Genomic DNA, 14,884 nt, shown 5'->3' with positions numbered 1-14,884 from the left:
GCCCGTTGCCGCTTATGTTGATAGCGAACTTCCCGCCCCTCGACTTGCTCAGCGTCGACACCACCAAGAGAGGATGCCTCTCCTCATCCCACCGCCCACCATCGATGATGAGCTCAAACCGGACGTAGCCCAGAGAGTCGTTGCTCCCGCCAGGCCTCCAGCCAGCCCCAAGGCTTCCACGTTCCCCTCGGTCGCCTAGAGGATCACCCGGTCCGAGCTGGGGGAGGCCATGAACGGCTTCACTATCAATGCTGCTGCCACCGGCGAACTGGAGAGGTCGTGGATCGTGATCGAGTCGTTTTGTCTAACTCTGTGAGGTTCTCCTACCAAAGGAGTGGCAATATTGTCAGTATCGATGCATGATGGCCGTATCGATAGAAACTCGATACGATACTGACCCGAATTGGTTATTTTTTAATAAATATAAAAAATAGCTTAAAATTATTTTTTTAATAATTTTAACATATGTCACATTATGATCGATGCATAATATTTTAATTATTTTTTGGCCCATTTAGAAAGATACACTTATCGGCCGATGCACTAGAAATCGTTGGCCAAATCGATACAGGTCCGAATTCCGATACTGACAACATTGAGGAGTTGGACTCCTCGTGGGATGGTACCATTTTTTTTTTCATAAGAGAAAAGAGAGTTAAGTAGTTGGTCCATGAATTATGGTAGGGCTACCATCATCATTCATGAAACAAGAAAATAACAGGTTTAGGAAATTGGTTTTTAAAATATCCAAGTTTGTGGAAAGCCGGTTGGAGGCCTACTTGACTAGTAGGTAGAGACGTCAACTGTTCGGATATGGGTTGGATATCTAATCTAATATGAATCCATTTAATTGGATTCAGTTGAACAAACACATGTCTAGTTAATGTATGGATTTGGAACAGCACATTACACCCAAATCTGAATCTCAATCCCAAATGAATAGAATCGGACAGAGTCACTAGAATATGAGAACTAGAAATATGAGCATTTCCAATACATTTTTTGCAAATTCAACCATGGGTGAATTTGCTAGGAATCAACCATTGGATAGTGTTTTTTTGGGTGGAAAAAATGTGATTTTTGAATTCTTAAATATGTGTATTTTCGATGAAAAAATGAGATTTTTGAATGCTTAAATATTTATGAAGATTATGAGCCATTGATTTTAAAGCCTTAAAAAAGTTTCATTTATGCATCAAAATCAAATGATTCAAGAGCAGGTTCTTATAAAACCAAACATGTATAAATCACATCCATACGGACGGTTAGATTCAAGAGAAAAGAATTAAAAACCATGAAATTCGTGATAAATCGTGGTCCACACATTAGTTCTCGTATTCTAGTGACTCGAATAGGAAATATCCAAATTTCAATTGCTATATCACGATCCGACTTAGAGTCCAATCAAGCAATGTCCAATTAGGTTGGATTCATTAATGCATAATTCAAAACCAAATCCGATACATTTCACCTCTACTAGAAGAGTGATAGCTGCGAATCTCGATGAATATCCGAAGCCAGCACAATTACTACTTAGGCTAGACCCGACTTTATTGGGCTTCTGGTTGCACAGGCAGCCCAAACCCGATCTGTCCCAGGTCGGTTCCACCCTAAGATGCCACTACCAATTTATCAACATACAAGTTGGCCCCTCAACAAGATCCAGAACTCCGGATCCATACCCACTCAATACCAGTGCAACCCAAGTACGGACCAATATAGGGTCATGAGCCTCATGACCTTTCTTTACAAACGTGACCCAGTTCCTAATTGGACCCAGATTTTGGATCCGTGCGAGATAAGATCCGGGTCAATTCCCATATCGGTTTGAGGTCAAACAGAACGGCAAGTGAATTCAGACGTATACGGCTTCAGAATCCTCTTTCCCTGAAAATGGGGAGGTGACGTTTGGTATCCCCGTCTGCTGTGCTACCAAAATTGCAAAAATCAACACATTTTCCTGAACTTTAGATTTTTTGCACGTATTGGTAGAAATTTTCCACGTTACCGAGAGAGAGAGCAGTGGAATGTAACAGCAGAAAAGAGGACGCCCCGGCGGTTTCGTAGTTTGTATGCGTTTGGGAGCACTCTTTTTCCCACCGGATTCCAAATTTTCATGCAAAGAACCCCCAAAATGTGCAGTTTCAAGAATTCTAATCTTCCCGAAAAAACATCAAGCAAAATAAATCCCCACTTCTCCGATACAAGTTTGAGTGAAACCTCTTCAACTAACATCTCATAACAAACCTGATGAAAGATTACAGAGAACAAACAAAATCTAGATAGAGAGAGAGAGAGTTGCAAAATGAAAAAGCAAGCACCAAAAGTAGACAGACAAGTAAACAAATAAAAAAGAATGACTATCTAGAACTGCGTTTGGGTCCATGCTCTTTCCTACCCAGTTCCCAAAATTCATGCACAAAAACCCCAATTTTTGAAATTACATTTCATCTTCCCCAAAAAATCAAACAAAAGAAAAAGCCCAACTTTTCATCCCCATGTTTAAACGAAACCCCATCAACTTCAACCTATCAGAAATCCCAAAAGATCACAACAGATCCGGGCAATATCTAGAGAGAGAGAGAGAGAGAGTCTTCAAAAGGGACCTGAAAATCTTTCACTAAAACGTAAACAAAATTACAATCTCAGCTCTAGACACTGGAGTATGCAAGAGAGACGGACCACAGTGAAAAGTTTTCCCGGGAAAAATCCATACCGAGAGCCGAACGAAGGATTCCTGGTTGGTTGGTGCTCCTTCATTTCAGAGACTGCAGCCACAGAAGACGAAGAAGAAGCAGAGCATGGAGACGAGGGCCACCGACTCTACCACCGTGACCACCACCCACAGAACCTCGTCCACGATCGAGAAGCTGAGGAATTCCGGCCATCGGAACTGCGCCGGAGACGCCCAACTCCACGACCACGAGTAGCTCCAACTCCCCATCTCCCTCCACCCACTCTCTCTCTCTACTCTCCCCTCTTTTTTTTCGAATTTTTTTTTGTTCTTTTTTCCCCCTTGCCTTTTCCTTCCTGTCAATGGGGCTCATGCGGCATTTACGGTTACCCATTTTCTTTTTTTATTTATTCTCGAATTAAGTTATTGATTTTATTTTATTTTTTATTGAATCAGTAATGATATGTTGTGCTGCCCCTACAACTTCTTCAATGCAAAAGCACGTGGTTTTGATTGAGCTTTCAACAGCAATGAGAAATGAGAATGGGGCTAGGATCTCACCGTTATCTTGTCACAAAGACACTGCAATAAGGACACGGGATACTCTAATTCTTGTATAACTTTTGTTTAGCAATCATACTTAGGCGGAAAAGAGAGTATGTTGGAGTATCTATGTGACGTAGACCCCCATTTCTAGGGTTGGGAAACAAGCGAGGCAGCCTGATCGGCCAAGCCGACCCGGTCCATCATGAGCCGGGTTTGGGTCAAGGTTTTAGGGTCGGGCCGGTTAACTATCAAGCCGAAACCCAGATCATCATATACGTGGGCTGGGTCTGGGTTGGCTCGTGGGATACTGGTCCGGTTCGATGGGATTGATGAGCTATTTATTAAATTTTAATAATTTATAAAGTAAAAATAATAATTAATTATATATTAGCTTGGTAACTATTATTATTTACCTAATGAATTGCATTATTTTTATGAAAACTAGAAAGATAAATAGTTGGGTACATGGAAACATGTTAATTATTTATTATGTACTCAATTAGTGGGATTCAGCTGCTCAGCGCTGCTTTGGTCTGATTTAGGTTCTTTCGCCCAATTCAGATCAAGATTTAGCTGAATATTTTATGAAAAATATATAGAAAAAGGAAAAACAAGAGTTATTTTTTGCAAAGAAAATTACAAATATACATTTATATACCTATAATAACAGTGCAGAAGCATAATACATACTTTCAATTAGGGCTGGGAAACAAGCTGAGCTGCTCGTGGCTCAGCTAATGTTCGGCTCGTAAAGAGCTCATTCCAAAATAGGTTCAGTAAGCTAAATAGGAACAATTGGTACTCGGCTCAGCCCAACTCATATAAGCTTGTTAGGCATTACAAAATGTATTTTAGATATATATATATTACATGTATTCTTTTGTAAACTGATTTCTTTCAGCTCTAAACCAATGTATTTTTTTCTACTAACAAGCCAGCTCGGTATGTTTAACGCAGGGTCATTATGAGCTGGAACTCGGCTTGGCTTACCACAATAATGAGCCAAGCTTGAACACTTCAAGATCTGCTCGTTCAGCTCATTTTTCATCTCTACTTTTAAATTATTGTAAAAATATATTTTGGAGGTAATTTCCAGGTCTTGGTTGGTCGTGTCTATTTCAGCTGGGGTATGTAAATGTAGCAATATGTGTGCATTGTTTTTTTTATTACATGGAGAAACCGGCATCGGGTCAGGATCCGTTGGACCATCTGCTCAACAACCTCACTCCCTCTGAGCGCACGTTGGCACTTCTGTGCATGTGTTGAGCATCTTTAGAAAAAATACCATGTGTGATGTATCCTCTTAGCCAACATTACCTGACTCAAAATCTTTTTAGACATCATTTGAGTCCAATGGCGGATTCAGGATTTTGCTCGAAGGGTCAAAAAAAATTGGTTTCTAATATTTAAAATTTTCAAAACTTGTCAAAGTGGGCAAAAAAAAATGGTTTTTAATATTTAAATTTTTCAAAAACTTTCCAATGGGGGCATCACACTCACTAGGTGGAATATTTTTTAAAATTTTCAAAAATTTTTACTTAAAGGTGGGCAAAAAAAAATTGTTTCTAATATTTAAAATTTTCAAAACTTTTCAAAGGGGGCCATCACTTACTCGGTTGAAAATTTTCAAACATTTTTGCTTCAAGGTGGGAAAAAAAGCTTGGTTTCTAATATTTTAAAATTTCCAAACAATCATTTACTCAGTTGAAAATTTTCAAAAAAATTCTATACTGGATTGAAAATTTTTAAAACATTAGGAGGGGCTTGAGGGCCTCCTCGCCTCTTTCGATCAACCCTTGTTTGAACCCCCAATGTATCCTCCGTACATCCTCATGACACTCACTAAGAATTTACTGGATTTTCTCTTTATCTACACACCTTAGATGTTCTTGGAGAACCCCTCTATGCTTTTGATGGCAAACCTAAACGCTACCCTTCTAAGAGTTTTTTTGTCTATAGAAGTTGCATTTTCAAAGCATTTACCACATGTAAGTTTTTGATTTTGTAATACCAAGGCTTCGCTTCTTCGAATCTTACTAGATTTACTTGTGCTACCGGGTTTTGTTCCTCTTTAAACGCGGGCCCCCTTAAGCCTACTTACTGTGACTGTCCTTTTTGATTGATCTGGGTTTATTGAAATGTTGGATGCTAGACTGTCGAAAGACTAGTTTTGATCCTTACTGGAGTGAGAGAAATTACACTTATCAAAGTTTTAGAACAGGTCTAATGCTAGGCTATTGCAGAGAATCAGTTTTTTCTACTTGGTTTGTCACTTCTTGTAGACTAATAAGAATATATCATTTTTTTTTTGTTATTTTTAAAATATTGATATTTGTTACATATGGTAAAATTGACAATTTGTTACTTTGATTGAACATACATTGTTCTGACATTCTATATCTCTGTGTTATCACTCTTTCATGATAAATCGGATTTGCAGTGAAATGAATTATTGCTTAGTTGTGACAAAAAAGATTTGTTGGCCGGTTTGATGGATTTGCAAATTTGATAAAGATCTATATTCAGCTTCAGTCCAAGAACAGCACATTGTAGTTTGCTTTTTCGTCTTTCAAGATATTAGAGTTTTACCCAAGAATATGCATTCTCCAATAATAGATCTCTGAGTTTCTCGACATCCAACCCAGAAAAGCTTTTCAACAGTAAAGATAATGATGCCAATAATAAGAATATCCCTTTACCAGGCTTTTTTTAGATATATAATGCTTGCATAAAGCTGCTAAAAATGTATGTGTTTGGGTGGGTGATGGTTAGATCCAGATCTTCCAAGAGTGCTCCTTCAATAGAGCTTAGGTTCAGAAGTTTCTCCATAGGAAACTGGACAGGCTTTACTCCATGCAGTGAAGCGGGCCTATTAAGTAACCAGGGCTCTCGTGAGGGTTTTCTTTCGTCGCTAAGGGCCTGTTTGGGATCGGTAGCTGGGATGGGCGTTTATAGAGTTTATGCATTTGAGAAAGTGGCAGCTGCTTTGCCAGTTACCACCTCTAGCACCGAGATTTCAAACAGGACCACCATGGGCGTTTGACTAAAATTTTGCTTCGAGAACACCAAATGCATAAACGCCCATCCCAGCTCTAAGATTCCTAACAAGCCCTAAAAACAACATCAACAACAATTTTAACAAATAGCAAGGGTGGAAGCATTCTTCCCTGTTTGCCTTGGCAAAAAAAAGAAAGGATATAATTGCGTCTTCTTCCCCCAACACGCACGTTAGCTACAGTGCGTGTTTGAGATCCCGACTGAGTGCCGCATAACACGTGTATAGGACCCCTATACACACCTTCGTACACTCGCCTGCAAGTGTAAAGGGGTCTCGTGCTCAGTCAGAACCCCGAACACGGACTGTGCGTGTTTGGGGGAACATATAACCTCCCCCGGCAAAAAAGACAATGAAAATGCAAGATGGGATGTTACATGTGGTACCGAATGCCTCCAAAAAAGAGTTCGTTGTTTGGTCCATGTGTCACAAATTACGATGTTATCGTGATATTTTTAAAGCCAATACAATATTAAAAATTCAAAACATCACCAGTGTCTTGATAAGGAAAGCGTTAGGCAGACCCAGCTCTTACACAACACACCTTTGGGTTTTGAATTTCCAACGTCTCAAGACATGGTGACGTGCACTTGCAGCTCGTACCAAACAAGCCGAGCCCCTCATTGGTAAACATCACCATTTTGAATATAACTTTTTCAAGGTCATAGATACAATTCTGATGTGCTTTAAAATACAAAAATTTGTATTTTTTGAAATGCCTTACAATTTTCAAAATTCACCCGATGTTCAAATTCATAATTTTTTTTAGCTGTAAAAAGACTTTTTTACTATTTTGCACAAGCAAATCTTCTCTAGATACGTGAACTTTCTTTCAAATATTTAAGTATGTAAATTTTCTTTCAAATATATAAATTTTTTATTAAATATGCAAATTTTTTCTCGCACATTTGTGAATGCCCTTCTGCATGTGCCCTTTAGGTGATTTTATTAAACGGAGGCTCACATATTTTAGAGACATTCACAACTATGAGTTGCGAAGGCATACAAAATGTGCACACTTTTTTTAATTAAATACTATCACATTTGCCAATGTGTTCATATGTTTGCAAAAGTCCGATTGCATGTGTCCCACGATTTTAGTAGAAGGAGTTTGCACATTTTTTATAACATTTGCATTTCTTGCTTGCTAATGTTGTATTGTATTTTTAAATGTAGGATATGTCAAACAAAGGGTCTCATGCCAAGAATTTGTGTGCTGCTAAAGCCTTTAGTGATGTCTCAAAAGCATTACTAAAACCTTTACCAAGGAAGCAGGTCATGCTGAACATAAGCGTTTTTGCTCATGCCGACATCGAGGCCATCCGATTTGCATTTTGAAAAGCTCAAAAGTCAACAAAACCATGTGGTAATCATCCAAAATGCAAACCGACGGCCACGATGTTAGCATGAGAAAAAGCGTTCATGTTCAACATGACCTGATCTGCTTCCCTTTACCAATGTTTCACAACTGTCGTAAAAAGCCTTTAAAAGAAATTCATTTTTTAGGAAAAAATTTATATATTCTCATATTTAAGAGAAAATTCACATATTTGAAAGAAAATTCATGAAAGAAAATTCATATATTTGAATATTTGGGAGGAAGTTCGCTAGAGAAAATTATTTTGTGTGAAGGGTAAAAAGATCATTTTAATGCAAAAAAAATGTAAATTTAAACACCAAGATTTCAAAAATTGTAGCGCATTTAGAAAAATGCAGTATTTTTGGTGTATAGTACAATCAATTTCCGTTTATTATATCCCTGATATTCCTTAATCTTTTATCAAAACATCACTTGATTTTTTAGACAATGAAATTTGTGACATTACTTTGTTGTTTGTCTAACCTTCCTATCAATCCCACAACGATTTTTAGGCAATTCGATGTCACACATCTCATTTTCTTAAAAATCTTGGTTAAGAAAAATACCTTTAAAATACAAGGCAATCTCCAAAAAAAATTATATTGACATACAAAAAAATTTGCAGGCATAAATCATAAAACCGTTTAAAAATAAAAAATTTAAATTACAAAAAGAGTTTTTAACTTGTTATATTAAAAAATATGCAATACCTAAAAATATCGCATTTTTCAAGAATATATCGGTTTTTCTGTTATTTTCAAAATATTTGTATTTGTTACATAAGGTAAAATGGCAGCAATTGTTAGCAAGTATTGGGCTTTACACAAACCGATTCACGGGTAAACTGACAATATTGGTGTTTGATCCACCAAAGGTGCCTCACAAATTGGGGATGTAAATGGTTTAGATTCGGATAGGATGTGATCAAATACCATATTGAACTAATCAAATGTTGGTTAAACTGATTCAAATTTGGATTCAGATTCGGATCGGATATGGTCAAATACCATATTGAACTAATCAAATGTTGGTTAAACGGATTCAAATTTGGATTCAGATTCGGATCGGATATGGTTCAATACTATATTCAACTAATCAAATGTTGGTTAAACAGATTCAAATTTGGGTTCAGATTCAGATGGTGAAAATCCCATACCAGATCCACTTTTTTACATATAAACGAACTTGGATATCTGTCAAATCCAGATAATTGTTGGATTTAGGAGCACAAAATCAAAACCAAATCCGCATATATGGTTTTGGTTTACCAAATAAGATTAAACAGAATAGAATTTGGTGGGATATCAGATAATATCTGATTCATTTATATCCCTACTCGCAAATACTTGATTGGTTGGATTTGTGGGATCCATAAGCTGTTGGATTTCTATATGGAATTGATGAGTCGTGGACCCAACCCAGTATCCAATTAAGATATGGCCAATTTATATGTAAAAATCTTAAAAAGTAGGGGCTTCACTCCAGGATTGAAACAGGCTTGTTTCTAACCCAACTGGATCTGGATCAGGCTTCGGCAAAAACGAATATGGGTCTCTTGCCGAGTTGCTCCGACCCTTCGAAGCATGCGCTTATGAGGAAGGCCAACTCTCACACACAGTCCATCGTTGAGATCCACGAACACACGCACACTTGGTGGACCACAAAATGGAATTTTTGAATGCTCGTTAGCCTTCCTGTAAATAAAGCAAACTCTAGGCCTATTCTTCAATACAACAACAACAACAACAACTATGCCTTCATCTTAAAACAATTGTGGTCGGCGATATGAACCAAAAAAGAAAATCATTCTGGGTCTTCCACATGAATCCTTCTCCTCCAATCATTTCTATCCAATGTCGTGTCCTTAGTGAGGTTCAAAGCATTCATATCCTTTCCTATCACCTCCATCCATGTCTTCCTAGGCTTACCCCGACCTCTTTTAACTAATATATTTTCCCATTTCTCCATCCTTCTAACTGGAGCATCATTAGGCTTTCGCCGAATATGTCAAACCACCGTAAACGATTCTCTCTTATCTTATTTTCAATGGGTGCAACGCCTACCTTCTTACGTATCTCCTCGTTTCGAATCTTAACTTTTATTGTATTTCCACACATCCATCTCAGCATACGCATCTCAGCTACACTCATTTTTTTAATATGATGTCTCTTGGCAGCCCAACATTCCGTACCATATAGTAAAGTGGGCCTAATAGTCGTCTTATAAAACTTTCCCTTCAACCGCAATGGCATTTTACGATCGCACAATACTCCAGTTGCACTTTTCCATTTCATCCACCCAACATTTATCCTATGATTTACATCTCCATCAATTTCTCCATACTTTTGAATGATAGATCCCAAATATTTGAAACAATCATCCACCGTTATTTCTTGCTCACCAAGCTTCACTACACTTCCATCACTACTTTGTTGCTTACTAAACCGACATTCCATGTATTCTTGTATTCTGTCTTACTCTTACTCAACTTAAAACCTCTTGCTTCCAAAGTTTTAACGGCCTATTCTTCAATAAACTTTTAAAATTGCAAATATTCGTCCGTTAATTTATCTTGAGGTTCTGAAATGTTTTTCTCGAATTATTTAATGGGAAAATCTCGTAAAACAACTAAATTGTAAAATCTATCAAAGTAAGAAAAAGGGAATAAAATGTATTAAATATGTTAGAGAAGCAATGTCACAAAAATCGTCATCAGGGTTTATCATTATGGCAAAATCTCTTGAAAAATTTGAAATTTCCATTTCTTAAAACCTAATATAATAACAACAAATATAATATATCTTTTTAAAAAGTGGCGACATGTTCAAGATAAGGGTTGCGATGGTTGGAAGGAGGGCAGTGGAAGAAAAGGTCAAAATTTTATCATGTCCTCCATCCCCGGTTCAAATTGGACGAGGTGGGATGAGACCCCGTTCCTTCATCCTTAGATAAGGGTGTCAATTTCTTGGAGGTCAAGGTTTGGTGATAAACAAGAAGATCTAATTAGAATCTGGGTCAGATTTGTAAGGTCTGATTAATATATGGAGCGGAGTATAATTTATGAAATTTTATATCGAACCAGAGCCCAACCTGAGTTTTAAGTAAGATCTGCACTTTTTCAATGCAATAAAGATAAAAAAATTGTTGTTTTTGTGGGTATGATCTGGGCCTGGTTCTCATGTAATTCTTATAGGATTTGGGTATGATTTCTTTTATAGTACGTCTGATTGAACTCAGATCCGAACCTGCTACCAACATCTAAAATCAGATCAGATCTAGGTTTGGTGTGACCTGAATCCGAACAAACTCAATCAGCTGCCACCCCTAGTTAAAAATGTTGCTAACTTTTCTAGTTTATAAGAGATCATTGACCGATGAGAACGTAAACACATTGATACATTGCGATATCTTTAACTAAGAAAGAAAATTTCCGGGTTTTTAGTGTTAACTGCACTTTAACGTTATTTTCGAATATCGTCAACTTTTTGACAACAAAATTTTCTCGCCGAGCTCCCTCGCACGTCAGCCCTAGGCCCCACGTGCCAACCTACACGTGCGAAGGGTAGGCCAGAGAGAGGTGGGAAGGGTTGCTATTTTAAAGCACAAAAACAGGCACAAGGCTGGCAGGAGAAGTACTGTCCGTCCGATCAACCGCCACATCATCGATCCGAGCCATCGAACGGCCTGGAGTTCTGACCGTGGGACGCGGGGTTCGTGTTCGCAGGGAGGGGAGGTCGATACTGGTAGTCGACTGGAGCCTTTCTCTCTCTGTCTCTCTCTCTAATGTTTTTTCCCATTTTCGTGGTTATGCAGAGTGATTAAATTCTCATATTGGATTATTGGGTGTTAGAAAAATTAGGGTTTGATCGCCTTTTTTGGAAATTTGGGTTTTTTTTTTTGTTTAATTTCTAGAGAGAGAAAGGGAGATGGCAGCCATGGATGGGAAGGGGGAGAAGGAGAAGGAAGGGAAGGTTTTGAATGGGGATGTGGATTACGATGATGGGAATGATGACGATGATGATGATGTGGAAGAGGTTGTTGAAGTGAAGGATGATGATGGTGATGATGAGGAGGAAGAGGAAGAGGAAGAGGATGATGATGATGATGATGATGATGATGATGATGGGGATGACGACGACGATGATGATGATGGGGAGGCGGAGGAAGATGATGGTGATGATCGTGTGGCGGTGTCTAGACCACCCGTTGCCCAGATTCAAGAGATAGATGGAGAGGATGATGATGAAGACGAAGACGATGATGATGGTGAAGACGATGATGGTACCGGTGGCGATGATGATGATGAGGATGAGGATGGGGAGGAGGAAGCGGAGGAGGAGGATGGGGATGAGGGTGTCATGGTGTCTAGACCACCTGTTCCCCAGATTCAGGAGATAGATGGTGATGAGGAGGAGGACGACAATGATGGCGATGATGGGGATGAGGATGATGAAGGTGGCTATGCCGGTGCTTCTGGTAGTGGTGGTATTGGTGGTGAAGATGACGATGAAGATGAAGAAGAAGATGATAACGATGATGATGAGGGGGAGGTTGATGAGCAAGGCGAGGAAGAAGAGGTATTTTTTTGCATGGTCTTTTCTTCTTCAAATTATGTTTTTTTTTCTTCTGTATTTTGTTCCTTGTGATGGATTGAATGAAGCTTGGCACCGCCCATGTTTTTTTTGTTATGTTTTTGGATGGTGGTATTTTCTTTTTATTTTGTTTGATGTAATTTACGATAGGCTTCTTCTGTTTGTATATGTAATTTTTAATTCTTTTTTTGATGTGATGATTCTTCATGCCTTTGGTTGATAGGGATCGCGTCTGTGTGTTATTTCATTTATCTGCTGTTACTTTTGCTTTCTATTTGATAGGATATTAAAATATATCTGGGTTATGTTCTATTTTTTTAGATTAATTTAGTTCAATAGATGATGATAGCTTGTTGAACAGGAAGTAACGTATTGATTTTTTTTCTGCAAAAGGTTAAATAGAGCTTCTTCTTTTTTGTTGGGGGGAGGGGGGGGGAGGTCAGAAATAATGGATTGGTGGTTGATTTAGCTTCCGGAATATTTACCATTATTCTTTCTCTATTTCCATCTCATGATGTTGAATTTTTTCGGGGATGATTGAAGAAGGTCTGGGGAAAAATCGGAGATGTATCATTTGTTCTTGTCGGTCTAACTGCCTTTTTCTTGATGTCCTCTTCTTTATTCGTTGTTTTTTTTGTTTCATGAGAAGAACAAAAAAGAAACAATATGAAATGGTAAACAATTGAAATGTTTTCTTTCTCATGTTATTGCCCCAAGTTGCTGCCCAGTACTTTGGTTTATAACGTTCGGAAATTTCACGTGTTCTTAGCGGTCTATGTGCACTGTCAGATGGCCGATACATAATTTCTCCTGTCCCGTTGAATGAATGACTCTTTGGTCTTCTTTTGGTAGTTTGTTTTTTGGTCTTTCTACTATTCAAATTTAAGGTTTGACATTGCCTTGTTCAGCAAATTTTAGTATAATGGTTTGAATTTGGAGTACGATTTGATACTTTAGTCTTTTTGTCACCATCTAAAGCAATGCAATTTTGTTGGTGGTTTTCATTGCTCTGTTGCAAAACTTGGGGTTAAGAATAATAAAAACAATCCATTTCTCTGTATTGGCTCACCCTGTGGTGCAGCGGTAGCCGGTAGACAGGCCGGATCCCCTGGAGTTTGTACAACCTATTATTGTGGTAACCTGGCATTGATTTGGCTTGGTTGATTCTTCATCTTTGATGGCAAATATGACATTGATTATCCGCAGCTTTAGTCTAAATGTATTCATGACTACAAATTGATTCGTTATTTTGTAGTGCTGTGAAGGTTATTTTCAATATGCTTTTAGGTGTCATCTGAACTTTGTTACCTACAATCATCTGTTGAACTTTAATCGTTAGTCAGATATATTAGTTTGATTATGTAAGTGGCTATTATTCCCCTCCCGGTGTAATTTCCAGTGTCATTTTCTTCATGGGGCTAATTCTTTGACTTTCTTCTGATTCTGTGTTTTACATGTTATTGTTCCCGTTTTACTTCCCCTCTCAGCATTTAGTGTTTCACTCGTACTTTTTTATCACAAGTGGTAGTACAGTATTGGTATTCATCTGTGTTTGATCTACTTAATATCTGTTTAGTTGTTCAGCTGATGTTTCTGCCATTGTTAGCTGATTCTAAAATGATTCTCTGAATTTAGGAGTTGGGAATGGAGTACCTCGTTCGCCCTGTCAGGCGTGCTGAGGAAGAAGAAAATGCTAGTGATTTCGAGCCAGGTGAAGAAAATGGTGAGGATGAAGATCTAGATGAAGAAGATGATGATGATGATGACAGTGATGATGGTACTGGCAATGGAAAAGTTGAAGTTCCGGTGCAGAATAAGAGGTCTAGAAGTGATGAAGTGGAGGATGAGAAACCGTCAAAGCGATAACCTGATTTGCTAGCCTTCGTAGTCCACACAGACCCATTCTCTAATCGCCCTGGTATCTGCAGAAGCCAATAGATAACCAAAGATGATCAGGATGGCAGAGATACACTGGGTGTGAACTTTAGAATCCGACGGTTCAGTCATGAGAAAACAGTGCTTCTAGGTTTTGTACAAGATTTTTTTATGGTGCAACAAGTTCCTTGATGACAACCAATATTTTTCTTCAGTGTTTTTCACCCTGGCTTTTTTCAGTTCCCCTTGTCTTACTCATTTGGGGTCTCTTACTGGGCATTTCTGATACTTCATTTACAGTTCCTTTGTCTACATTAGTCTTCGTCTGTAATTAATATCTGCAATTTTTCCTCTATCTGCCTTACCTTTCTTTTTATTATTATCGTATCTTGAATGTTTGGCTATTTCTTTGATGGTGATGTCTTTATTTTCTTTCGATGTCCCATCCACAGCCAGAGGCTTTGTTACTGTTTTTCAGGCAAAAAATTGTTTCCTGTGCTGTAGCTCCCATTTTTCATGGTGAAGAGTCCTCTCTGGTTTTGGATCTTCATGACTTGATTGAAGTTGATGGAAAAGTTGGTAGGTCTGAAAATGCTGTGTTTTTTTTTTAACTTTAAACAGGAGGTTACTGTTTTTCAGGCAAAAATTTGTTTCCTGTGCTGTAGCTCCCATTTTTCATGGTGAAGGGTCCTCTCTGGTTTTGGATCTTCATGACTTGATTGAAGTTGATGGAAAAGTTGGTAGGTCTGAAAATGCTGTGTGTTTTTTTTAACTTTAAACAG

The 14,884-nt window shown here is 38.2% G+C and overlaps 1 protein-coding gene across 1 annotated transcript; it reads left to right on the top strand.

Annotated features, from left to right (window-relative positions):
- The first annotated feature begins 11,450 nt into the window (after positions 1 to 11,450).
- On the top strand, positions 11,451 to 14,506 carry LOC149820620 (uncharacterized). Its single transcript, XM_089983728.1, has 2 exons — positions 11,451 to 12,212; positions 13,863 to 14,506. Exons 1-2 carry the CDS (start codon positions 11,562 to 11,564, stop codon positions 14,091 to 14,093), a joined length of 882 nt encoding a protein of 293 aa, XP_089839854.1. The 5' UTR covers positions 11,451 to 11,561; the 3' UTR covers positions 14,094 to 14,506.
- Positions 14,507 to 14,884: the final 378 nt, after the last annotated feature.

This window comes from Nuphar pumila, chromosome 12 (assembly GCF_984573655.1).
Source record: "Nuphar pumila chromosome 12, dmNupPumi1.hap1.1, whole genome shotgun sequence".
In the NCBI taxonomy this organism is placed as follows: domain Eukaryota; kingdom Viridiplantae; phylum Streptophyta; class Magnoliopsida; order Nymphaeales; family Nymphaeaceae; genus Nuphar; species Nuphar pumila.
This window is presented reverse-complemented; position numbering and strand designations above follow the sequence as displayed.